The following is a 26,908-nucleotide window of genomic DNA, read 5'->3' as shown; positions in this document are numbered from 1 at the left end:
CCAAAGTTACTTTATTATAGCTCATGGAAATAGGCATTCAAGATGGCACAGGAAAGAGTAGAACATGGCTTCAGAAACACACACAGATTTTCTTCAGTTTAAATTTACATAGAGAAATACATGATTTATTGACAAACATAGGGGAACAAATGGGAACATTCGTAGAAGGTATGAAAATAGTATTTCTTAAAAACAGTGCTTAGAAAGTATGAAGCAGATGTTCTTGAAGACACATCTCTAAAATAAGTGCTACCATGTTTTCACTTTTCCATGATGGAAAGAAAATAAGGGGTGGGGGGGAGAGGAATGCCATATAATGACAAGAGCAAAATGTAGTCTTGTTTGCAATGGAATCTATGCCACAAAGTAATTCTCTCTAGATTGAAGTTTCGTTTCTTCACTTCTGCAGCTGCCAAACATACTGTATATTCCAGAACCAGGGCAGATAAATACAAATAGCTGGGAAAACTATCCTAAAGGTATTCCTTATCGTAGCTTATTTGTAAATTAAAAAAACAACAACATTGTTAGCTTCTTTAGAAGCGGCTGCTTTTAATACTGAAAAGCAATATAGCAATAGCACTTAGACTTATATACCGCTTCATAGTGCTTTTACAGCTCTCTCTAAGCGGTTTACAGAGTCAGCATATTGCCCCCAACAATCGGGGTCCTCATTTTACCCACCTCGGAAGGATGGAAGGCTGAGTCAACCTTGAGCCTGGTGAGATTCGATCTGCCAAACTGCAGCTAGCACTCAGCTGAAGTAGCCTGCAGTACTGCACTCTAACCACTGCGCCACCTTGGCCCTTATAATATAAAATTATTTGGAAAAAAAATGTAAAAGTTTCCCTGACACGACAACATTGAGAGTCAAGGGTGTGTGCAAGTACTCTCAGATCTTCTGACGGGTTTTCTTAAAAGCAGTTCTTGTGTCAGTAGTCAAACATATGAAGTTAGAGCAAACGTTAACAAAGCCGTTTTCTCAATATCAGAGAAGAAAAAAATGTACTTGAACAGTAAATCCATTGGGGAAAATCAAACATTCAAGTCAACTTCACCTACAGAATAAATGTTATATAATACCACCAAAGAGCAGCTGGGGGTGAAAGCTCACGACCCCAGTTTGCTTATCCATTGAATGATCAAACACAATTTTTCTCGCACGTGCTAAATCCCCACATGGAGACACCTGGAGGGAAAGATGTGCGAGAATATTTTCAAATGGCTTAACAGGATTCTGGAATGGCTTTCGGTTTCTTTCATTTTAAATACAAATACAAAATTAATAAAGCCGATGATTGCAGTCCGAAGACATTAACCCTGATAGAAAAAAGATTTCCACTAAAGGAAAGTTATGTAAACTAGAAACCAAAGGATCCCTAGGCTATACCAAAGTGAGGTATTCAGGACACTTATAAATGGTGGAGTTATGTACAGTAGTGGCCAAAATTGAGGAAACCCTTTGGGGAAAGTACAGTATTTTTGAGGTTTGATGGCAATAACACCACATGTTTTGGGGAGTAGTATCATAAAATTATATATCAATGGAAGGATAATTTAATCAAGAATGTAATGCAGTAACTTTTATGAAGGATTTGAGAGATAAAAGTGGCTTTTTTCATGGAATTCTAGATTTTAGGCCAAATTCCTGGAGTCTTGCACTCAACTTCACATTGCATTGCACCATTTCATCTTGTATACACCCGGATGGTTTTCTTCTGTCACTTAGGCACAGTTTCTTAATTCTTCTATCATCACTCGCTATTGTGTACCTTTTCCTGCCTTTACCAGTGTGGTTTTGTAGTGACTGAGTCTCCTTATACCTCTTCAAAAACTTAAGAAATGCCACCTTTGGTTAAGTTTCCACCATTTTTTCCTCTAATTTCTTTATCACTGTAGCCTTGTTCACTTAATACCACCATTTTACATCGCTTTCTGGGTAACCGGTCAACTCTTTGCACTATTACTTTAATTTTATTATGTTTTACAAGCTCGCTAAATGAAAGAACACACACACACAAAAAAACCCAAACGTACTTGATAGCAATCACATAACACACTCCCAAATGTCCTCCTCTCAGCTTCAATATATGACATCAGCAACTGAATCCTACTGATATCTGATTGGCTCATTGCCAAAACAAGATGACACCTGATTGGCTCTCTAAACACTGATGCTCATTGGCTACAATCAGAGGAAGGAAAGCTACCTGATATCAACCTAAGCAAGTTATGCTTCTTTTTTCTGGTTATTTGGCTATAACTTTTCAGAGAGTACAGATAATTGAACAAACCTTGTTGCATTACATTCTTGATTAATTATCTTTCCATTGATATATAATTTTATGGTACTACTCCAAAAAAAATAATAAAGTAGTGTTATTAGCCATCAAACCTCAAAAATACTTTTCCAAAAAGGTTTCCATAATTTTGGCCACTACTGTAGGTCACTTGGTCCCTTCATTAGAAACTGTCCCCCAATTTCACAATGATGGCAGCTCAAAATTTAAAAAAATAAATAAATCACCACTGTGAAATTCAGGTATATGACCAGAGGTGGTTATCTACATCAAAGTTGACATCAAAAATAGTTCTATACCAATTTAACACAGTCATTATTTAACAAAAAGCCCTACGTCTATAGCAGCAAGTGTGTAAGTCTTAAAAAAACACTCCTAAAATAAGCCATTATTAGAGATCTCTAATAATGTCTCATGCAAAATAGGGACAATAAGCTATTTAATTGTCAAAATATTAGAAGTTCCATCATAGATGGATGGACTTACAGAAGGAAATGAAACTGGAAGGAGCCCCTGGGAATATGGCTTTATGTTCTCTCTACGTATTTCATTTCCTTGCTTTTATTTCTTGATCTGATTTATATTCTGCGTTTCCACTGGAATACTCAAGGGAAGATAACTCCTGTACATCAGCAAAGTATAAGTCAATCATAGACTAAGAAAGGAAACCTGGATGGCTTTTTAGCTACTGTTCACCACCAGTTGCCACTGAGCTCTGCTGGCTGGGCTGCAAGGCACTGTACTTCAGCCTCTTCTGGGGGACGAGTAGCTTCCCCTCACTTGCCATACAGCTTCGGGTGCAGTTCAATAAGGTAAGTCACCCACAGCCGATGAAAATATTCGCTTACTGCGCATGCAATATGGCTATCCTTCCTTTTGCTTCAGCGCAATGGCTGAGCGCTCAAGAACGTGCAATGCCTCCTTAGAGAATGCCAGGTAATTCCAACGTCCTACCTTAGATAGCCCCAGCAAAGCAACACAATACTAATGGGACACACAACTGCAACTCTTCGACACAAAGACAGGTAGTGAGAATGGCAGAGACTGTGCATCTCTAAGTGTATCTTATATGCCAATTAATCCACATAGAAAATAGAAGCTTTGAAGCACTCAAGGGGTAGGCATTCCTTACATGCTACGGTCACTTCCATCTATACTTTTGGGGGTTGATTGTCCATATTCTCTATTAGTATTTTTTTTAAACAATGCAAACTAAACATGCAGACCAGTCACACACCTCAGATTCTTAAGAATGCACTGCAGCTATACAGATTTACATTCAACAACATCAGGTTAAAAAAGATGTTCTCAGAAACTCAAAGCTTCAACCAAGATTTCCACAACGAAACCTGAGACAGATGCAGTAATTGCAGAGAAGAAGCACTTCCTGAGGGAAGGAAGAAAGAGGCAAGGAGAGGAGGGTGGAAGGGAGAGAAAGAGAAGGAGAGATGGTAGGAAGGGGAAAAGGAAGAGTAGGAATAGGGGAGAGGTAAAGGAAGAAGGAAGGGGAAGGAGAGGAGTAAGGAAGAAAGTAGAGAAGGGAGAGAGGGAGAAAAGAAAGGGAAAATAAGGTGGTGTTAAAACAGGCAGATGGGATGGTAAATAAAGCAACCCAAATGGTAGATTATAACCTTTTAAATGGAATAACGAATGTACAAGAATGACAAAAGTAAAGAAGAACTATGTGAATGTATACCTATAATTGTATGTAAGAGAATAAAAAACTTTTCAAAAAAACCCAACACTTCCTGATAAGAGCTTCCTTAAAAAATAAAAAAACACAATGAAATCGAGTTTGACACCCCTGCTGTAGGTGGTAGTTTCCACTGCAGCGGAATCACAGTAAGCACAAGTTCCACTGACATCCTGTAGAACTCAACGTCAAACCGGTAGCTGCCCCTGCCATCTTAAGTGCCTGCCTTGGTCCCTTGAAGATGACGAGGCCCTAGGATGCCACGCTGACCGTCTTTGGAAATGCTCATGAAGGAGCTTTTCCCTCTACTGGCTCCCTGTGTTCCTGGTCACTTGTCAGAGGCCTGAAGCAGCATTTCCAATTCATCAAATGGGCTCCTCCATCACGGACCCCTCCATCCTCAGGTATTCCACCACCACTACCACCACCTTCATCTTCAAACCATCCACTACCTTCAGCAGGCTCAGTTCCTGTTCCTGTCTCTGACCCTAGTTTCATGGAGATCCACCTTATTAGACTTTCTTGTGCAACATCTTCAAGAATTGAAAATGGAAACTGACACCTTGATCCTGGATTGTCCATGACCTTCAGTCTGGCAAGCTTAGTCTGCATCAATGTGCCGACCTTCTGCAAGAATATGCCCAGCAATGGTTTCTCCATAAATGATATTCCATTTATAGTCCAAGAGCACCACCCAACGGCGGAGCAACAAATCCATACACAGAATGAATTATGCCGTCATCCAACGCCTTATAAGCTCGAGAAAAAATAAGTTGCTTCTACCATGCTATCCAGATGCTTGAAGAATGTGTATCACAGCCCCTTTCTATTCCACCAGAGATGAACAACTGCCTGTCGTCAGTCTTTGAGACTCCCAGCACAATCAACAGTGCACAACCTGTGCACCCATTTGCAATGTTGTGGTCCTTTCTGGATCAAAAGTCACTTTGACTTTGTGGGACATAAGTTCTAGTGCACATTTAAGGAACCAGCAAATGTCGTATGTACTCAGTGTCTGTTATGTTTCAAACAAAAAAATATCTCAATGATTTTGTATTCAAGAGAGCATCAGTAAACTCTAATCAATTGATAGATTTTTAAAAGCCCACCTCAAACGACAGATTCTAAATGACATACTGACCAGCCTTTCTTCACTGAAAAACGTCAGCCAAAGTGGTACAATTTGCTTATATAGAATTCATTTGTATTTGGTCCGTTACTTGATAACTACATGGAATTGATTATGTCTGCTATGGACACAAGATGCTTCTTACAGTTATGTAAGAATACTCTAGGTAACAGCAACAGCAACAGAACAACAAGTCATTCAACAAATCTCTTTCAGAGTTCTGTCAACTTATTTTCAAATCCATATAAACGACAGGACATTCAAGATCAAAATATGGAAGTTAATAAATAGGTTTACAAAACAATATAACAATTCAGATAAAGAAAATGCATCTAATGGTTAGATCTTTGTGTCTGGCATCATATTCAAAAGCTAGCTATATGCTTCAAAGTTTCTTTCTTGGTCTACTGCTGATAAAGTGCATATGCCTATATTTTTTTCATATACAGTAGTCGTCCTTGACTTACAACCTCTATTGGGCTGAGAATTCTGGCCGTTAAGTCATTGCAGTCATTAAGCGAGATGCCCAGGCTTGCTCAATGGCCACAATCCCAGTCCTCCAAGTGCAGTGGCTAAGTGACGGCATGGGTCATTAAGTGGATGGATCAAAACTGTTGCCTGTCATTTTGCCAGTCATATTCCAAAAATCTGAGCTTCATTTCCCTGGCCCACTTCAGACTTCCTGGGGTCCCCAAAGATCTGAGCGTTTTTCCTCTCCCGCAGCAAGATTGCTTTCCTCCCCTCCGTGTTAGCCTCTCTACTCTTCAGATACACTGCATTTGCTAGCTTTCTGGTTAGGAAGGTACCGTGTTTCCCTGAAAATAAGACTGGGTCTTATTTTCTTTTGTCCCTCCGAAATAAGCGCTTGGCCTTATTTTCAGGGAGGGCTTATTATTTTTGAGGTGCAGGAGGCAGCGAGCGTGGTCACCTCATGGCTGCTGCTGTGTTGCAATATTTTCAGGGAGGGCTTATTTTAGCGCATGCGCTCAAAAGCCCAATGGGGCCTATTATATGGGGAGGTCTTATTTTGGGGGAAACAGGCAAATGTGATTTTTTTCTGAATAATAGAAAGGCTGGAAAAAATAGAGAAACAGGAAGCTAATAACATGTTTCTGAGTGGTGAAGAGAGTCTCTGCTAGCATTTAGAACAATTGTGAGGGGGGAAAAACCCACCAGCTGTTGTGATGCTTCTAAAGGCAAGAGAAAGGTCGGAAAGAGCCTTTTTTACTGAAGTGTTTACGGAAACATTGTGTTTTTTGGTTTTTCTGTTGGAAAGCTACAAACCCGACATTTCTGAAGTAGGTAGAAAGGTTAAAAAGAGGATCGGATATTCAGAATGCAAGCTTCTTTTCTCCACTCCAGTGTTGGCGTTCCCTACTGCATGGGTGTGTGTGTGTGTGAGAGAGAGAGAGAGAGAGAGAGAGAGAGGGAGACACTGATGCTAGGCTGGAGAAAAATCTCGAAGGTCTTTGTTTCTCCAGCCCCATGCAGGATGTCCCCTCCACCTCCAGGAGAGGAGGGGGATCCCTTTTGCAGGTGACAGAGGCCTGGTGACTTCTGCACTAGGTTTCTGGGGAAACCGGGAAGAGAAGATTGCAAATAGCAATAGCATTTAGACTTATATACCGCTTTACAGTGCTTTTACAACCGGTTTACAGAGTCAGCCTATTGCCCCCAACAATCTGGGTCCTCATTTTACCCACCTTGGAAGGATGGAAGGCTGAGTCAACCTTGAGCCTGGTGAGATTCCAACTGCCAAATTGCAGGCAGCCGGCAGTCAGCAGAAGTAGCCCGCAGTACTGCATTCTAACCACTGCATCGCCCCAGCTGACAATCACGATTTCAGGACACTTAGCAACCCGTCGTAAGTGCAAACGAGTCGCCAACTCCCTGCCTGAAATGCCATCATGGGACTGCAGGGACGGTGTGGAAGTATTAACTTCAAGGATGAGTAGTATGTAATTTTGCTTAATAACTCTGAACTGTCCTCAAGTGACGAGTTGTAACTTGAGGACTTAAGTGTATGTCTTTTCTGATTATTCTGATTAATGGCAAGAATTTTATAACAGCTTCTGATAAAGCATGAGAAGGAACAAGGGTATTTTTAGTCTTCCCCCAGCGAGGATGTCACAGAGGACAGAGCATTCTCTACAACCAGTAGAAGAAAAATGCAGACTAGCTGATCTGACCAGCAATGCTCTCAAGTACTGGAGAGTATTTCATCTAGTGGCACTGCTTACATAAACTGTTTGTATTTTACTATTATCTTGTGTTGGAGATGTGTTTTCAATATGGACTTTTATATATCTGTTGCTGCGCTTTGGGTGAGACGGAGGGGGTATCTAAATTGAATAAATAAATCTTGTACAAACAGAAGATAATCAGGGACCCAATATCCTATGAATAATGTACGTACTTATCCATGTAAACTATTAAAGTAACAATAATACTATGATAAATACTATGATAACCATTAAGTAGCAAGAAGACTGAAAAAAATAAAATTGCAGTAATTAATAAAACTGTTCAACACACATATACTCTTGCTGCCTCTAACAGATGCTCGTCCCTTGCGTTCACTCAGCTACAAGTAACCAAGACCCTCATATTCAACATACCAGTTCATGCATTGGTATCTCACAGAACGTATTTAACCGTGCCTGACTTATCAAAACATTTAAATACTTCCCTACCATCAAATAAGTGAATCAATCTTAATTTAAGCTACATCATAGTTTCAAAACATGGATTTATATTACTCAAGTGGCTAACAAGCTTTAAAAGAGGCCTTTCAAGAGAGAGACACACACAAAATTCCCTAAAAGGACAAGAAAACCAGTGTTTGGATCAATGGCACAATTTACTAGGACTGTGTCTTATCAACAGAAATTTAGCCCTGTGCAGATGTTATTTTTGTACTATCTAGGCATAGACAATTCCTGATAGATTGCGCCTACAGTAAAGCAATAGCAGTTGTGTATTTAAGCATTTAAGCATGCTCACCTTATACCTATTTACATCCAGTATTCCTTTGAGCAAGTACATTCCATTAACAGATTCTTCTAACTCCCCCACTCCTATTAAGCCCTTGACAAGCAACTCCAGAATGTTGGGGGACCCCCTGGAATAATGCGGTTACTATACTGGAGGATTGAGGGGGAAATTAATAAAAATGCTCTCCCTATTCTCATTCAAATAGCCAGGCTGTCAAAAAGGTGGCATTTTTTGAGGTTATCGGGAGCCGCCAAGTTTCCCCCCCTCACCCCAGTGGAAAGTGCCAAAATATTAAAAACACAATAATACAAATAGCTGGAATACCACAAAAATCACCTATTCTCATACATCTGAAAGTTCTAAAAGAACAATGCTGAAATCTCAGCGTATCTTTGTTCTTATCTAAATTCGTATAAGATCCCGTAAGGTGTTGGCTACCATGTTTTCCCGAAAATAAGACAGGGTCTTATTTTCTTTTGACCCCCCAAAATAAGCACTTGGCCTTATTTTCGGGGAGATCTTATTATTTTTGAAGTGCAGGAAAGCGAGTGTGGTCACCTCATGGCTGCTGCTGTGTTGCAATAGTTTTGGGGAGGGCTTATTTTCGGGGGAGGGTTTATTTTAGCGCAGGCGCTCAAAAGCCCGATTGGCCTTATTATCCAGGGTAGTCTTATTTTCGGGAAAACAGTGTAACTTCCTTACATTTTGCATTCTAGCGGCGACCTGCGTTTCCTATCAAATGAATCTAAAAGCAATTCCCAAAGTTGTAACAGTTAACTGAGGAGTCCTAATTAGAACTGTCCTTTCTGTACGTAAACCAGTGTAACAGACATTAGAAACAAAGCACATCATAAAAAAAACACAACCTAAAAAATTAATATTCCAAACAAACAACATTTTCCGATGAGAACTCCAACTGCGTTACCAATATTGACTGGATAGGCAGCATACAAATCTAGCCCTCGCTCTATTTAGGATTGCAAAAAAGATAAGAATATCAACCGGCGTGGTCTGCAGCAGGTTGGCCACCAATAATACTACTTATTCAGCAACACCGAACTCGGAGCTGACTGTGAACCTAATGCAGACATTGTTTTTGCCCACAGGAGCGCTCTGCAACATTTATGAAGATTTTTTTCCCCCCCATACAACTTTCCCCCATTTTTCACCCTTCCATTTTCAAAAAGAGAGCAAAAAATAATGGTCCCGGCACCGTCCCGTATTAGGGTCTGGAAGGAAAAATGGAATGCGTTACCAACAGAGGCGAGGAAAGGAGAAAAAAGGAACAGCTGACTCCATATAATATTCCTGATCAGGCAGTGCTATGTCTGCACGAGGATAGCATCTGAAACACCCCACCCCACCCCACCCCATCATAAATGGCTTTGTGCAGTTAGTGGAAGAACTGCCTTCAAGCCTCAAATTACAAAGCTGGTAACGATTACTATTACGCAGGACTATACACACTTTTTCAAGGTCTACTAAAAAGAGCATCGGTAAACGGTTACCACGAAAGGTGCCTCCACCCTGCTATGTTTTTCTTCTTGATGCTATATATATATAGATGTATCTCTATCAAAGCTGGAATGCTGAACTTGGCTCAGATTTTGGGATGCACCTCAAAAGTCTAGCTTTTTTTTTTATTATTCCTGTGCTGTTCGTAAAAGCAGAGATGGCACAGCCTCTGTGAGAGCCACGATTGTAGTGCAAGGTTTTTTTTTTTTTTTCAGCAGAAGCCATGCTGAACTACCATTTACTAGTTAGCAGGCCAAGCCTGGATCAAGATCTATGTGTCTTCATCAGTTTGATCTTTTGTCGGCTCCTGTTCAGACACACTGGACACTTCGTCGTCTGTCTGTTCACCCGAGTGATAGAGCATCAGTGCGTGGGTCTTGTGAGTAATAGTGATGGTGCAAGGGCCTTGTGCCCAAGGTTCCCCATCCACCTGCATTGGCATCTTTGAGCTCTTCAAGATCAACTGAAATGGAAAAACAAAAGAGAAGTTGAATGGGAGAACTAAGTCAGTCCAGGAAACTGTTTTCACACAGAATGCTAATTAACAATAGCACTTAAGATTTAGATACCGCTTCGCAGTGCTTTACAGTCCTCTCTGAGTGGTTTAAGAGTCAGCGTATTGCCTCCAACAATCTGGGTTTTCATTTTACCAACCTTGGAAGTATGGAGTCAACCTTGAGTTGGTGAGATTTGAACTGCTGAAATGCTGGCAATCGGCAGTCAGCCTACAATATGCATGCTAGCCACTGCGCCATCACAGCTCTATACTAAATATATTTAGAATGCCCTAAACAATGTAATTAATTCTCCCCTATTAATGTTCCTCTATTCAGGGGAGTAACCAAACTATATGAACAAATTCCTTTCCCATGGTTTCTTCAGGTTTGCATCTCTTTTGTATTTATTATTAGAATGTTATGCCTTTATTACTTTTTAAATAACTTAAGGCAGTGAACAGACTTAATACTCCTTCCTTCCTTCCCCTATTTTTCCCACAACAGCCCTATGAGGTGAGGTGAGGTGGAGGTGGGGAGGGAGGGAGAGGGAGGGTGAGAGGGAGGGAAGAAGAGGGAGAGAGAGAGAGAGAGAGAGAGAGAGGGAGGGAGGGAGGGAGGGGGAGAGAGAGAGAGAGAGAGAGAGAGAGGGAGGGAGGGAGGGAGGGAGGGAGGGAGAGAGAGAGAGAGAGAGACTGGCCCCAAGTCACTTTCCTTTGTAACCAACAAAGAGAAAGATAGCAAGGTGGCAGGAGAGGCTTTCCAAAAGCAAAAATCTAGTCTGCAGATTGCTTCCTCTTTGGCATGAAAATGAAAGCTAGAAAACTCATGAGAGCTTATTGAAAAAAGTGGAACAATTTCTAAACTCTTCTGGAGAGAGAAATAAATAGGAGATTTTAAAGAGGATAGAGCTGAATGAGACAACAGTATGCCCTGAACAAGAAACAAGAGAAAGAAGCCCTGCCTTTCCCCAACACATTTTCTGTTTCATTCTTGAGCTCCAAATAAAAGATTCAATCCAGAGTATGGAAAACAGCCACAGAGATATGCAACCTACCCTTACTGTATGGGCCTGTCCCAGCCGGACAGGATTTGCAAGCTTCACTTGAATTTGTGCACAGTGAAATGAGCCATTGACTCCAACAACTTCCAGCAGTCCATCATCATTCCTGGAGTAGGACAAGGAAAGCTTAGGATCAGTAAAGACATCCTGGACCCAATTGTCAACGAGGTTGCCTGATTATGTGTACCACAGCCCTGCCAATAGTAAATAGCAACTCCCACCCGTCCCCAGACGGAGAAGGTGTGCTGAGGTAGGTAGGTACAGCCTAAATTTCGCTTCCCAATCCAACTTCTCAAGCCTCTACTTGAAGAAGAGTGTTTGAATGTCAGAAGGAAAGGAGGTAGAAAACTGAGGTGATGATCTAGATCAGGGCTGTCAAACTCGCGGCCTGCGGGCTGGATGTGTCATGCGCTGGCCACGCACAGCCCCCGTTTAGCCAAGGGGGAAAAAGTCACAATTCGTCACGTGATGCCATCGTGACGATGTGAGTTTGACACTCCTGATCTAGACGTTGTTACCTGGCAAGAATGAGGAAGTGTGAACACCAAGCCAAGAATTGGGGTTGGAACAAATTATTCTGTGGGATCCTTGGGACCCTCAAGGCTTGGTTTTTTGTTTTTTTATAGATTTTTCATTACCAAATCAGGTAACGTCATCAGTGCTATCTCTTCTATTGGAACAAATTATTCCTTTTTGTTGTTAGTTGTGAAGTTGTGTCCGACCCATGGTGACCCCATGGACAATGTTCCTCCAGGCCTTTCTGTCCTCTACCATCCTCCCGGAGTCCATTGAAGCTCACACCTACTGCTTCAGTGATTCCATCCAGCCCCCTCATTCTCTGTCGTCCCTTTCTTCTTTTGCCCTCAATCTTTCCCAGCATTAGGCTCTTCTCCAGTGAGTCTTTTTAAGTGATTCATTTTTATGATGGCCAACTACCGTATTTTTCAGAGTGTAAGATGCACCTTTTCCTCCCAAAAAAGAGACAGAAAATCTGGGTGCATTTTATACACTGAATAAGGCACTTTTTGCCTCCCAAAACCCCGCTCCCTTCACAAAAATGGATGTGCAGAGGGTTTGGGAGGCCTAGAAAGTGCTCCTGGGGGCTGGGGAGGACAAAAACAAGCGGCAAATGGCTGATTTTTACTTGTTACCCTCCACCCCACCCCCAGGAGCACTCTACACACCTCCTAAAGGCTATGCATGCCCTGTTTTTGGCAAAAAGGGGCCCTGTTTTCATGAAAAAAGGGGCGTTTTCTGCTCGTTTTTGCACCCCCCCAGCCCCCAGGAACACTTTGCAGGCCTCTCAAACTCTCTGCATGCCCCGTTTTTCACAAAAAATGAGGCATGCAGAGGGTTTGGGAGGTCTGCAGAAGGCAAAAACATTTTTTTAAAAAATTACCTCTTCAAAATCTTGGTGCGCATTATACTTTGGTGCATATTATCCTCTGAAAAATACGGTAAATGACATGCCCAACTTACCAATAGAAGGAAGGGGCATTCCTTTCGTTTATATGACTGTCCTGGGTTAGGGAAAGTCCTAGAATCATCCCACACGATCCTCCATATAGCAAGTAGCTTCAGGAGCTGTGCTTTGAAGCTGCCCGTGTGCCGACAGCTGCGGGGGGGGGGGGGGCAGGGCTGCAATCAATTGATTGTTGAGGAAGCCGCCGTTTTGGAATTTATTTTTCAAATGGACAGTAAGTTCTGCCTTTCGTTTCTTAAACATTTGTTATTATCTTTATTAAACCAAGAGAGGCTCTCTTTAGCCACAGCCTGTTATTCCTTTTTGAAGATCTGTGCCATTTGGGGGATTTTTTTCATTCTTAAACAACAAGGAAAAAGGCTGCTAAGGCAAGCTAAAATAAGGAAGTATGAAGTATCTTTTTAAAAATACCGAGTTATACAACTATCAGATGATCCTGCCTGGATGAATCACCCCTGGATACAAGAGTCTCTGAACCTTCCCAACTGTATATAATTTATATGCAACTTATTACTAACCTACCTTGCTGGAGGATAAAGTTCATCCCCCATTCCTTCCCATAGTCGACAGCCACCTCCCCAGTAGGCAATATTTAGCACTATGATCCCCTCCAAACTGGGCAAGTCGATTTTCTCTCCATCCAACTCTACCTTTAAAGATATACAACAGGGTGTTAGTAAGTTACACCTGCGAGAATGAATTCAAAAGGTTAGCTATCTGGGGGCAAATCAGAAGGGAACATAAAGGAAGGCGAGCAATCAGTTTGTATCGCCTCTGGGCTCATCCATGATGCTAAGCCAGAGATAAATATGATTTGGGAAACGTGTTCCCATCAAACCACTACCAATTTTGCAAACAAGCAAAATAATCCTAGCTTATTTGGTCAGTTGTTATTTTGCTTTCCCTTGTTTTTTCAAACACTGCTCTTGCATTGTAAAGTCTTTGAATTGGTCAGGGCCTTGAATGGAGCACAAAACACACCAAGAAACTCCATGTGGTCTAGTCTGTTATGGAAGATCAATTTATTTATTGGCCCCATTCATACCTCATGCTAAGCCAGAAACAAACCAATCACATTCTGATTTCATATAAAGGATTGACTCTCCCATGTGATTTAAAATGAATTGATCCGGGGAAGTTTCATGTATATGGTTACAAAAGCAAAAATAAACACAAGTGAGCATCCAGTGATTGCTGTCTAGGACCAAAAAAGAATCCTTATTTAAAAAGCTACTAAACGTATTTATTGATGCCCATCTGCTCAGAATGCCACTAAAGCCTTTCCATGTACTGTACATTCTTGATTTAATGGATGCCATTTCTGATTCCACCTGTTTATAAATGACAAGCTATTTCTCATGTAAATTAAATTTCTAGGGAAGAGAGGAAACATGATTATCTTACCTCAATCTTTTTGTTTAGATCCTTACATTCCTGAACTAAGCAATCTTTGGTTCCATAAAAAAAATACACAGCCTACAAGACAAACAGAGGCGGGATTTCAAAGGAGGAGAAGACTAGACAGATGGCTCCCCCCCCCCCCCCCCGTTACAGAACACAACTAGTTTCCAAATGCTTTTGAAGTACACAGAATTATTGCATAGGAATATTTTGAATGAGCTAACTACCATGAACAGATTTTTAAAATTCTAATGCAAAGGGAAAAAAATCCTCTTTCTTTCTACAAGCTACTTGGTTATATTTTTCACTCCACTCCCACCCAAATCCCCGGCCACCTGAAACAATGCATAGCACCACTAGTGATTCTGGAGAAGAAGAAAAAAACATTTTCTGCAATTTCCTAATTTGGGAGCATCCACATTCCAGTTATCATATATAAGCTTTATACTACCCCTTGAAGATTTCCTTCATGGTAGAATTTGTGAACTCTTTATCTTCTGATGAGTCAAATTACATTGATAACAACATACAGGTAGTCCTCACTTAATAATCATCATGCTTTGCAACCATAATGTGCAAGGAATACCTGTGCTATGCTCCTGTCAGACTGAGATAAACTAAGAATGTCCTAAATTAGACAGTCATGAAAACCACAGAATCCCATCAAAGAAAATAAAGTATGCTTATGCGTATCTACAAGAAGATTGGATAAGATATATTCTTCAGAAAGTACAATATTTTAGTGTAACAATCAATACTGAACTAAGACTAGATGATTACTGCTAACTTTCAGCTACTGTATTTTTCGGAGTATAAGACACACCTTTTTCCCTCAAAAAAGAGGGTGAAAATCTGTGTCTTATACACTGAATACAGCATTTTTTTGCCTCCTGAAACTCTGCCCCCTTTGCAAAAATAGCTGTGCATAGCCTTTAGAAGGCTTGCAGAGTGCTCCTGGGTGTTGGGGAGGGCAAAAATGAGTGAAAAACGGGCCATTTTTCGCTCGTTTTTGCCCTCCATAGCCTCCAGAAGCACTCCATAAAGCCTCCTAAAGGCTATGCATGCTCTTTTTTGACAAAAAAGGGCCCGTTTTCATGAAAAATGAGCCGTTTTTGGGAGGTCTGCAGAGTGCAAAACCTTTTTTTTAAATTTGCTTCTTCAAAATCTTGGTGCGTCTTATACTCCCAAAAATACGGTAGTTACTTCCTCTAAATACTGTAGGGTACAGTACAATGTACAATGGGTACAGTTTTACTATGTGTATTTAGCTGATTTAGTTGGAAGAAGGAGAGGTAAATTCAGGTAATCCTTGAATTACAAGGATTCATTAAGTGACCATTCAATATTACAATGGCACTGAAAAGTGATGTATGACTTTTTCAGAGTTATGACTGTTGCAGCATCCCCGCAATCACGTGATCAAAATCTGGACACTTGGCTCATATTTATGATGGTTGCAGTGTCTCGGGGACATGTGATTTGCAATCTTCTGACAAGCAAAGTTAATGGAGAAGCCAGATTCATTTAACAACCGTGTTTACTAGCTTAAAAACTGCAGTGATTCACATAACAGCTGTGGCAAGAAAGGGCATAATCACGAAACCACTGTCTCGCTTAGCAACATAAATTTTGAGCTCAATTGTGATTGTAAAAGTTGAAGACTACCTATATTGGAATTCGGAGCTCACTCAACTCACCTTGTTAATAATCCTGCTAGTAAAAAGAGACGGAGTCTTCTCACGGTGCTCATGAAAGTTCAAAGCCATGAGGGCATCTGGACCTACCGAAAAATAGTTATTCATTGTGAATACCTGCAAAGAGGAGGAGAGGAAGAGGGAGAGGGAGGGAGGGAGAGAGAACACCAACCATCAATCAATGCAAAGCTGGAAAAGAATAAATTTTCAAAAAAATTGTAAGAGTCGGTTTTGCAAAACACACACATCAAGGAACACTATTTGCTTTTTTTTTTTTAAAAAAAAAAGACCTGGGGCTTAAGTAATGCCCTGAAGCTGAAGAAGGAAGTCCAGTCGGGTCAGGCAATGTTGTTTTTGAAGAATGTGTGTGGAGCTGAACATTCTGTTCTGCCTCCTGCTCAGCACTGCTGCGCCTCACCAACATTAAAGGGAAAAAATTCTGATGTCTCTGCCGCTAAGGAACAACAGGAAGACTAGACCAAATTTTAGAACTATTCTCTAGCAGAGAGTAGGATGGTTGAGAATTACACCCCCTCTGAAAAACTATGGGGGGGGGGGAATCTCTGCACTAGCAACATTCTTCTCTTCTCCTGAAATGTCACAAGTTCAGACGGACATGGATATTTCCCATTCCCAAACTGTCAATTACAAGCCTTCAGAGGAAAAAAAGGTTAATGTAGTTTTTTTCCCTATGAGCTGGCAGAATCTTACAAATCTTCACACTAGGATTGCTCTAAATTTTACCCAGTTCTCCTGAACAAGCATGCTTGCTTAAGAATCTTTCCGGATCCAAGGATCCCAGAATCTAGCAGGTCCAAGCAGATCACTAGAAGTTACCCACCTACCCAGAGAGGATCAGGTTCTTAGGCTATAACATTTTAATCACTGTGCAAAAACATTTCCAAGCCTTACCTTCAATTTTCTTAAGTTGTAGTATCCTTTGTTTATTACCTGAACCTTCCACCTAAGAAAGAACGCAGAGGTTGGCATCTTACATGGCAAAACAAGCAGAAAACGAAGAGATAAGAATGGCACTCTGAATAAGTCGCAATGTTTTTTAGGGGAAATGAAAAATTGCTGAACAATTTTTTCAATACATTTTTAGGACTTCCTGGGTTCATTTTGTGATTTACCTGGGAGTGGCAGGCCCTTAAAGATGCCACTTGAATGGGCTGATCTATTCACAAAATGTTTATCTTGGTGGGCACATCTTGCCATATAACTCCTTTCACCTGAAGGCAAACTGCAAAGATTGTTCCTTGCTACTTTTCTAGCTTCTCAAGACTTGCACCAATTCTTAGAATAGCATTGACTTTTTATGGAGATGTGGGTGCTTTTCTATATTTTTAGTTTTTAAAATACCTATCTGAAGCCCAGAGGAATTCTTGTAAGCAAAGACGGTGCTGAAGATTGTTGCGTGGTTTTACAGGATGCTGGCTTTCAATGCATTTAAATGTAGAACCTAAAATATTAATTAAAATCAGGTGGGGCAGAAAGACCAGCAGCTGTGAATGGAGATGACCACGGGCATCTTAATAATCTAGGTGCCACACACCGCCTACCTATGTACAATACTATCCCTTAACTTTTGTTCATTAAGAATGGATTAGCTAGCATAATGTTGCTTTTTGTCTCAGAGATCCTTGAAAATAATTCCACCTTGACTGTCAGGTGAATATAATAAACACAGACTTGGAGGAAACATTATGCGGGAAATGGAAAGCTTTGATAGGTCACAGACCAAGCTGCCTTACCCTCAATTGGCAGAATCCAAAAATGCCCTGCCTGATTTAAAAAAAAATCCACCAAGGGGATTTTGTGCTTATATACATGCATACATACATACACATACATACATACAAACATGATATTATATATGGCTTAAAACAATATTAGAAGTAGAATAATGAATACAAGAAATGTTCCAATGCCAGTGCAACCATAATGTAAACCTGTATTTAATGAGAAAGTTCTTCCAGCTTCCTAAAGACCCACATGAAAGCCCTTGGTAAACTTCAAGAGATTGGGTTCCCGATCCAATTCAAGGGGGGATTCTATTTTGGAAGGCAGGAGCTGGAATTTGAGAGAGGTTTTGCTTTGAAGCACTCACCTGTCCAACCGGATTTCATCTGCATCCATTATGTTGTGTAGAATCTGCTCCACTGGAACTTCCCCGGCATAGCCAGCGCCCCAGCCGAGGGTATTTGATAGGTCATTACCTGTGCCCAGGGGTAAAATCGCAACCCGAGGGACATACCTTTCTTGTCCCTGTGGTATAGAAGCATTAATTCAGGGTTAAAAGTTGAGATTTTATATGCCTGGCTGCCTGACCTCTTTGATCCTTGAAATTTCAGAGAGCGCTTGAATTGCCACTAATTGCAATTCTGCTTCAAGGATTTTTCCTTAACAGCGCGTCTGGGCTGAAAAACTATATACCTGATAATATTTGCAAAGCCTCTTGAGGCTTCAGCCTAAGAAGGAACTGAAATATATACATACATACATTTCACTTTTATCCCACTTTTATACTTTGTAAGTAACTCAAGGTGGCGAACATACCTGATACTACTTTCTCCTCCTATGTTTCCCACAACAGCCTCAGGCTGGGCTGAAAAAGAGTGACAGGCCCAAAGTCACCCAGCTAGCTTTTGAGCCTAAGGCAGGGCTAGAATTCACCGTTTCCCGATGTTTAGGCCAGCATCTTAACCATTAGAACAAATCAGCTCTTAGAAGCAGCCTTTTTGCATTAATATTTGATTTAGGGACAAGGATTTTCATGGCTGAACATACCACTTGGGGTGGGTGGGGTGTGGGGCAGGGAATCCATGTTGTAGTCTCCATTCTGAGGGTGTGATGAGTCAGCAGTTAAAGACACTGAACTTGTCAGCTGGAAAGCCTGGATTCAAGACCTGAGCGCCACACAATAGGGTGAGCTCCTGTTCCTGCCCATCTAGCAGTTCAAAAGCTTGCAAATGTGAGTAGATTAATAGGTACCACTTTGGTGGGAACATAACAGTGTTCGATGGATATAATCGTATGGTATAGTCATGCTGGACTATACTATACGACTTTAGTATAGTCGTATACTCATGCTGGACACATGACCATGGAAAATGTCTTCAGACATTCGCTCCTTCAGCCAAGAAATGATGATGAGCACTGCGCCCAAGAGTCGGAGTTGACTGGACAGGGAAACCTTTACCTTTACACTCCATTTTAATTTTCAGGAAATTAGCATACTATAAAGAGCAAATTTTAAAAATTTGTCTGACACAGGAAAGAGGACAGAACATATTGTAGAAAAAGCATGCTTCAAAACACACATTTCAGTCATGGGTGGGGAAATAGATTTTTATGGTAAAGCTATTATATTGCTGCATTATTCTGACAATATTTTACTGGAAGAGATGCAACGAACTGGCAAAGAAGCAAATCTGTGAATAACAAAGAAGAAAAGGGGTTGCCAAGGTATTCTGAAACACCATACCTTTAATTTCATGCCATCAATTGCATCCAGGACCCAACCCACCGTGCCATCTCCACCACAAATGAGGACTCTGGCAGAATTGCTAGGTAGCCAGGTACAAAGCTGGAGTGCTTTTGCTGGAGTTGTTTTGGTTAGGTCAAATACCTAAAAACACATTTAAAATATATATTTAGTTATATGACACTGTGGAAAGCATTTTTTTCAGATTAAATAAATGCCTACAAATATAGGTTCTGGTCATTCTAATCATCTAATCTAACCTAACCTAACCAATTTAGACAGTGCTCATTTCACTACCAAGTAATTCTGCCGCAAGCCATAAAACCATATAAAAGGGACATACTGTACTAAAAAACAGAATTAAAAAGAAGGAAGAACAAAATAAGAACAGGGTTAAGAGAGAAATTAAAAAGTGGAGGGTGGGATATCAAGCCACCAACCACCCCAGTGCCTCTCTCTGATCCCCACAACACTTGGCAGAAGGCAAGACTGGGGGTCAGACTCACCTCTGGGGACAAGATAGTCCATTAGGTTAAATGAGGCCTATTCATCTAAGCCATGAACTATGACCTTAAAAGCGACAGAGGAATATTATTTTTGCTCTATGGATTATTGGAATTTATTCACCGCAGAGGTAACTTTGAGTACCTGGAATCATTTAAGCATGTTTTCCAGTCCTGTGCAACCTGAAGGAACAGCATGTTGAGTTCAGATAATTAACGGAGGAAGAAAATTCAAAATATTTCCAATGGTAAGTTGAAGATTTTAGCAAAGGCTTGAAATGTATAACAAAGCATGGAAGGGACAAGGAAAGCACACTTGTTGTTCTTTTCTTTTTTTAAATATTAAAGAAAGTGTTCAAGAAAAAAGCTATAGAGGCAAAAGCTGTAATTAAAAAATAAAAAGTTAAGGAGTAAGGGTCCTTCTACATTACCACAGAATGTACTGCAAGTGCACTCTAATTATTCTGCAGCATTCATTAAAGTTTCACCACCAATGGCACCAGAGGTGCAGAACCAGCAACGACCCAGGCTGGACACACCTCCAAACTGGTTCCCCAGTCGCCACTGTCTCTTGTTTTTGAGTTCTGCACATGTGCAGAAAAAATTCCATGCGCACAGAGTGCGCATCCAGCACAGACATATGCGAACCGGCAGTAACACCAGCTAGAATCTACCCCTGAATGGCACATTATCCAAGTGGTGACTATGGAAAGAAAGTGCTATACAAATCCTTTAGTAAGGAAAAGATTTGCCACCTTGTGCTATTTGTTAAATTTTGTGAGCAACAGGGCTGGTCACAATGTAGTCTCCAAAACAATTGGGAAAGCATTTTTCAAATGATATGGCATATTGTACGGCAGATGTAAAATGATATGGTCACTATATTTATTTATTTAGAACAGTGTTTCTCAACCTTGGCGACTTTAAGTCCTGTGGCTGGGGGATTCTGGGAGTTGGTCGACAGGACTTAAAGTGGCCAAGGTTGAGAAACACTGATTTAGAAGATTTATATACCGTGCTTCCCCCAAAATAAGACAGGGTGTTATTTTCTTTTGACCCTCCGAAATAAGCGCTTGGCCTTATTTTCAGGGAGGTCTTACTATTTTTGAGGTGCAGGAGGCAGCGAGCGTGGTCACCTCATGGCTGCTGCTGTGTTGCAATATTTTCGGGGAGGGCTTATTTTAGTGCCTGCGCTCAATGGGCTTATTATCCAGGGAGGGCTTATTTTCAGGGAAACAGAGTATCTGTGGAATTCATTCTCAGTGTCTTGAGAAACCCCGCCAAACAGTATCCTGCTCATTTCTATACTGCAATGTTATGCATGTTTCTTCAATTGAATCCATCTTGACCACAGTGGTAATAATTCCTTAAGTGAGTTTTAAAGTTTTTTTTTACCCTATTTAAAAAACAAAAACAAACCTTAAGGATGTCTTAAGTTATGTTTGATTTCTCACTTAAGGAACAAATCTAGATCATCTTTAGTTTCATTGTATCAATACAATTACCTGAATTGGATTTAATAATATCTTGAATTGTCCTATCAGTGTTTCCCCCATATTGTTTCCACTCCGAGTATTGACCAGAATTATTACTGGGGTCCAATTTTTCCCATAAGACTCAGATAGCTGGGGGGGGGAAAAGGCAGAAGCAAGCTATTTAGATCTGTATAGTCACAAAACAACATCACGCTCTTATTTTTTTCCTCATGTTGTTGAAAAATTAACTCTTAAAATTGGAAAAGAGAAAATGTACTCTTGCAAATTACTTAAGAGAAAAATAAATTGCTTTATAATTTGTAGGAAACACCAATTTTCCTCTTTAATGTAAGACTAAACCATGATTCACATATATGATTTATTCTGATTTTTATATGATTGCCATTTTGAAATAGTCAACATAACCTACAGCCTGTTAGAACTCAAACATATAATAAATCCTTTCTATTTGTCCTGGTAGTGCTTAATATACAGGTACAGAAAAGTTAATATCCACAGTAGATGTTAGAGCCTATATTTAGATTGCAAAACTGACCTGGATAAGCAAGCTACCGTATTTTTCGGAGTATAAGACGCGCCAAGATTTTAAAGATGCAAATTAAAAAAAAAAGTTTTTGCACTCTGCAGACATCCCAAAAACGGCCTGTTTTTCTCAAAAATGGGCCCATTTTTTGTCAAAAAAAAGGGGGGGCATGCATAGCCTTTAGGCGGCCTATAGGGTGCTCCTTGGAGCTGGGGGGGGGGAGAGCCCTCCCCTGTCCCCAGGAGCACTGGAAGCCTCCTAAAGGCTATGCACAGCCATTTTTGCAAAGGGAGTGGGGCCAAAAATGCTGTATTCAGTGTATAAGATGCACCCAGATTTTCACCCTCTTTTTTGAGGGAAAAAGGTGCGTTTTATACTCTGAAAAATATGCTAATTTATATGTCATTTGCACAGAGATTGAAATATAATCTAGAACACCCAAATGGGTGCCTTAAAAGCTGGACTTTCTTTGATAGAGCCATAGTAAAATCAACCTCTATCATTTTTGCCAATTAACAAGTGGTAACATTTATTTTATTCTTTGATCTTACTATAGGATGAATTTTTACTTCCCAGTCATTCCAGGAGCAGCTGAGTAAAGTTATAATCTACTAACACGCGTTTTATTATCTTTTATCAGGGGCACTACAGTAGCTGCCAAAACCTTTATCATAGGAATATCTTCGTACACCATTAACCAACTATTAAGAAGTGCAAGGGTCCTGTTCTATAACTACATAAATTATATATTAACTCAAATCTTCAAATGTAACATTAAAAAGCACAATTAAGATATAGATTTTCAACAGAGCAACCCAGTCTATGAAACATAAACTAAAGTATGGATAATAAAAGCAGCTGTCATTAACATAAAGATAATGCTTTGTGAACTTTTCTGGAGAAGCTATTTCATACCAAGTTGCTAACAAGCCCTTTATGGAAGTTATACATTGTACTGATGCAACAAGTTCTTCCTTTCATTTTCTCCTCTTTTATGATTTTTCTCAGTGAACTACAGAATTAATCCAATACATGTGTTCTATTTTTCCTCTTCATTTTGGTCTGACACAGGTCACAGCATGCAAGGCCTCACCAGCTGGGTCTTGAGAACAAACACCGTAGCACTTACCTTGTAGTCATTCATGTGTTTACTTTTACGCATCTGACAGACTTTGAGCAAATAAATTGGGGGGATAATGAGGTTGCGAAACTCTCCCAATTCACACTTCCCATTCTTCAAAGAACTCTGCATGCAATCATCATGTACAGTTTGCTGGCACCAAATACACCTGAAAGTAGAACAGTCAGAACAACAATCAGAACAAAGAAAGACGGGTTCCATTATCATCTATTATTACCGGGCAATTAGGGAAACATCATTTTTGAGGGGCTTAAACAAAAAATGGTGCAATGACTCAGCCACTGAATTAAAGCACATCAACGCTACTCTTTCCTTATTAGTTTCACATGGATGTTGCTGAAAATAAGTCTCTCCTACATCGACCCTCACTTTTCCAGCAACTTTGCATGATTGCCAACATTGTTTCAGTGTTCTTCTGTGAGTGGCAAAGGTAGTTTTGTGAAAATATTTAGGCGAGTAGGAAAGATAATTGAATCAATAAAAGGGATGTTTAGATATATCATTCGATGTAACCAAGTGGAATACTCTCTGAGTTTAGTACAGCCAAACCCAAGCATTAATACCACAGAGCAGAAAAGGAACGAAAAGAAAGGACTTCGATAACATCTTGTTCTGACAAAGCATAAATTAACTTATCAATAGTCAGGTAGGTCGTTTTTAATAAAAGGAAGCTTGGCTTAAAACAAAACAAAAATGGTGGGTTGGTATTATCACTTCAGACCCAATTTAGAAAAAAAAAAAGGAATAAAAGTCCAAGAGAAATAATTCCCAAAAGCAGGCTCAATACCCTCCAAGCAACAAATGGACAATATATGTTCTATCAAGTAAACATGGATCAGTTGGAGGCTTAGTTTATTTTGATAATCCAAAAATGAGCCAGTTAGTCATTGAAAGAGAAAATAACATTTATAATTGTTCATATATGTTATTTTGAATGTCACTGAACAATGTTTCTGGCAATATTCTAATAAAAATACTTTCTCCCTGCAGGGTTGAACAACGAGCTAAATCACATCTGTTTGATTCTGAAAAAATAACAGATGTATTTTTGTCTTTTAAAATAGAGTAATACAGGATGATCAAACATCAAATGAAGGCAAAAGGTCTTAAATTAAGAATTGGCAGAAGATAGTTTTCAACAGCCGACAGAATAGACACTCAAATTCTGCACAAAAATAACAAATGAATTAGTAAGGGATAGTTCAAATAGATTTATTAAAATACAGAGCAGTTCTGCTATATATTCACAGATAGAAGAACTGATATGCTATTGAAAAAGAATACCTTTCATATTGCATTATGGCATTGTATGTAATTTTAGGTTTTTAAAAGCTTCATTGTCACACTGTGGAAAAATAGTCCTCAATTATACCAAGAAAGAAAAAGACACAGTACAGACATCAACAATTATATTCTCTGGTCCTTTCAAGTGAAGAAGAGTTGCAGAAGCCCACTATCAACCTATCTTCAGGGATATTGTGATTGTGGCTACAACATCCAAAATTCCCAGCAAACATTGATGACGTCTGTTAACTCTGGCACTGGTTCTTAATGAAATACCACACAGGTTTTATAAATAAAGCAAAATGCAGTTGCAATACAGGTAAAGGGCCCCAAGTTGAGGAAGGCTGAGTAATAGTCTAAAACGATTAGTGAGTGAAGATGTGTACAAAGCAGATGCTTGTGAAAAACATTCCAGCGACTACAAATAAAGTGGTAGTCACATGCTAAATTAAGATTAATATATTCAGAGAACAAACAGGTTTATTTTTTCCTTTCTTGAAATGCAAAAAGTTTCTTATTGATTGTATTTAACCTACTACATTCTTTTCATTTGTTTTTCAAATGTGAATATCTACAAAATATGGTTCTTAAAAAAAAAACAAAGGGAAATTTCTACCCAACAAGACTTGAGATACTATTTAGAAAACTAAATGGCTTTAGTTCTCAGGAGTGTCTTCAGGAAATATTAAGGATATGCGACTCAACCTCTTGTGGCTCTTTTTATACCAGGATTTTTGCAAAGTAGAACTGCATTGCACTTATCTCCCAAAGCTTGTTTCCAGTGAAAACTTTGTTAAACCCCGAGCACCATCAGAGGTAGCTTTAGCAAAACCCTGTCCTATTCATGAGCCCCAGGGAATTGCAAGCCGAGAATCATTCATAATTCAATTCTATGAAAAGAATATGCAAAAATCTCCCCAATTAAAAATGTGCCATCTATAATTAAAAAGCGACAATTTAAACAAACTATAATGGGTGGCTTGCATAAAACACAATGTAATGAACAAGTCCCAGAAATTTAAAGAGGATAAATAAGGAAGTGACATCGCTGTGTTATTTCCTCTACCACTGCTCAGATATTTAAATCTGCAGCATTACCTGTAATCACAGAGCTTAGGTTGAGTACCACATTGTAGTTTGCACACCACACAGTAGCTACACAGTGGAACATTGCCTCGGATCCAATGGTGCACCATAGAAGCCGGTCTCCCATCTTGGTTTCTTGGCACAATTTCCTTGCATAGGAAATGGCCATCAGCTTTCTTCAGGCATTCTTCATCAACACACAGCCCACAGCAGTTGCAGAAAGCTCCCTGGAGAATATGTTGAGTGCAGACACAGCAATAGGTAGGCTGGCTAAAGAAGTCTATATCTTGCCAATCATGCTTGCTTTTAAGCAAGACAACCTGCAGAAGTCCTTGCCTCCGAGATCGCCGAAAACTGCACCACAAGGTGAACATCACTGGTACCATCACTGAACACAGAGTCCAGAAGGCCAAACTCCATTCTGGAAGGAATCCTGAAGATGATTTAGATCTGCTTTCAGCCTCTCCCATCTTCTATTGATTTACTGTCACTCTAGATAATTAATTCAATCATGTAAGATAACACTAACTTGCAGGCCTAAAATAGTCTTTACTGTTATTACCTTATTAATTGGCCCAGTATAAAAATTACCAAGTGTGTTCATTTCAATTATCTTAATTATCCTATCACTGTATATCAAGAAATAGTTTTTCCTTAAATCAAATGAATCCTTTATCAAAAGAAGAATTGATAGCCTCTTTAGACTAATAATTTACTCCTTTGACAATGTCAATTTATTCTTCACAGTGACAACAGTACTCACTTACCGGCTATAACCAATGTCTTTCCCAGTTTATTAAGTAAACAAAATACTAGGCCAATCCCCAACTCAAACTGCAACCATCTCAATTAAAAAACAACAACAACCTACATTTTCCTCCTTGCTTCTAACAATGCTATCTTGTTTCTTTCCTTCTTTGTTCAACACAAAGCTAGCATATTTCTTATTCCTGACTATCAAAGACCAATTATTTGTGAAGGAGGACCCATTCAGCAATTCCATTATACACACACGCATAGCATACTCACAACCGGGATGAAACAGAGCTTGATTCCCCTCTCATTTCCAATGTCAGTCTGTGCATCCCCAAGTCAGTCAGTTGCAGCAGCTCCAGAGCAAGTCATCTGAAACAGAGGAAAATGAAGAGAAGTTCTTTTAAAACGACTGTCCCTTTCATTTATTCGACCAGAGTTTCTCCTCCTCCCATCTCTACGTTTAGCTGCTAGCACCTGCAGCCCAGAACCACACAAAGTGTCTAGGAAAGCAGGTTACTTCAACCAATCGGAATTTCAAAATTCTCCTTTATAACAAGTGTCGTCAGCAACACACTGGGAGGCAATTGCCCAGCTGGACGCAGGATGGATTGTTTTCTGAACCCTGCCTGCCCTGGAAGGCAGAGCCAAGAGGATCCCATCGACTGCCGAAGGTGATGGAAGTTGTAGTCCATCTTATAAAAAGAGCGGGGAAGGCTGTTCTAAGGAACTGCTCCCGGCACAGCCTCTTTCCATCCCTCGGCCCCCGTCCGAGACGTCCCGTCCCTCCCCCGGCACCTCCCCTACCTGGTGCCCGCAGAGAAACAATAGCACTCAGCCGGCATAGAAGTGGGCGACGGCGGCGGAAA

General features: G+C 40.1%; 1 protein-coding gene across 2 annotated transcripts; it reads right to left on the bottom strand.

Annotated features, from left to right (window-relative positions):
• Nucleotides 1–26,908, bottom strand: DGKE (diacylglycerol kinase epsilon). Of its 2 annotated transcripts, none has more exons than XM_081933250.1 (13): nt 26,847–26,908; nt 26,316–26,411; nt 25,299–25,778; nt 22,905–23,064; nt 21,262–21,381; nt 19,254–19,397; nt 17,877–18,034; nt 16,679–16,730; nt 15,770–15,883; nt 14,076–14,147; nt 13,194–13,321; nt 11,183–11,294; nt 1–10,094 (listed from the first exon to the last, which is right to left on the bottom strand). In XM_081933250.1, the coding sequence occupies exons 3-13, from the start codon at nt 25,754–25,756 to the stop codon at nt 9,903–9,905; spliced, it is 1,710 nt and encodes a 569-aa protein (XP_081789376.1). In that variant the 5' UTR covers nt 25,757–25,778; nt 26,316–26,411; nt 26,847–26,908; the 3' UTR covers nt 1–9,902. The 2 variants fall into 2 exon arrangements, with proteins under 2 accessions (XP_081789376.1, XP_081789377.1); XM_081933251.1 differs by having other exon boundaries at nt 25,299–25,719.

Source organism: Natrix helvetica, assembly GCF_964273705.1.
Source record: "Natrix helvetica genome assembly, chromosome: 1".
Classification (NCBI taxonomy): domain Eukaryota; kingdom Metazoa; phylum Chordata; class Lepidosauria; order Squamata; family Natricidae; genus Natrix; species Natrix helvetica.
Note: the sequence above shows the minus strand (reverse complement) of the source record. Positions and strands in the feature narration are given on the sequence as shown.

Bases quoted from the DNA above. Each gene is read 5' to 3' on its own strand.
- DGKE (XM_081933250.1), bottom strand. From the start codon at position 25,756: ATGGGAGAGGCTGAAAGCAGATCTAAATCATCTTCAGGATTCCTTCCA. The intron at 18,035-19,253 runs GTATGGTGTTTC...TCTATACCACAG, and splicing joins TTGATGGCATGAAATTAAAG to GGACAAGAAAGGTATGTCCC. The intron at 11,295-13,193 runs GTAGGTTAGTAA...GTCCTACTCCAG, and splicing joins GAACTTTATCCTCCAGCAAG to GAATGATGATGGACTGCTGG.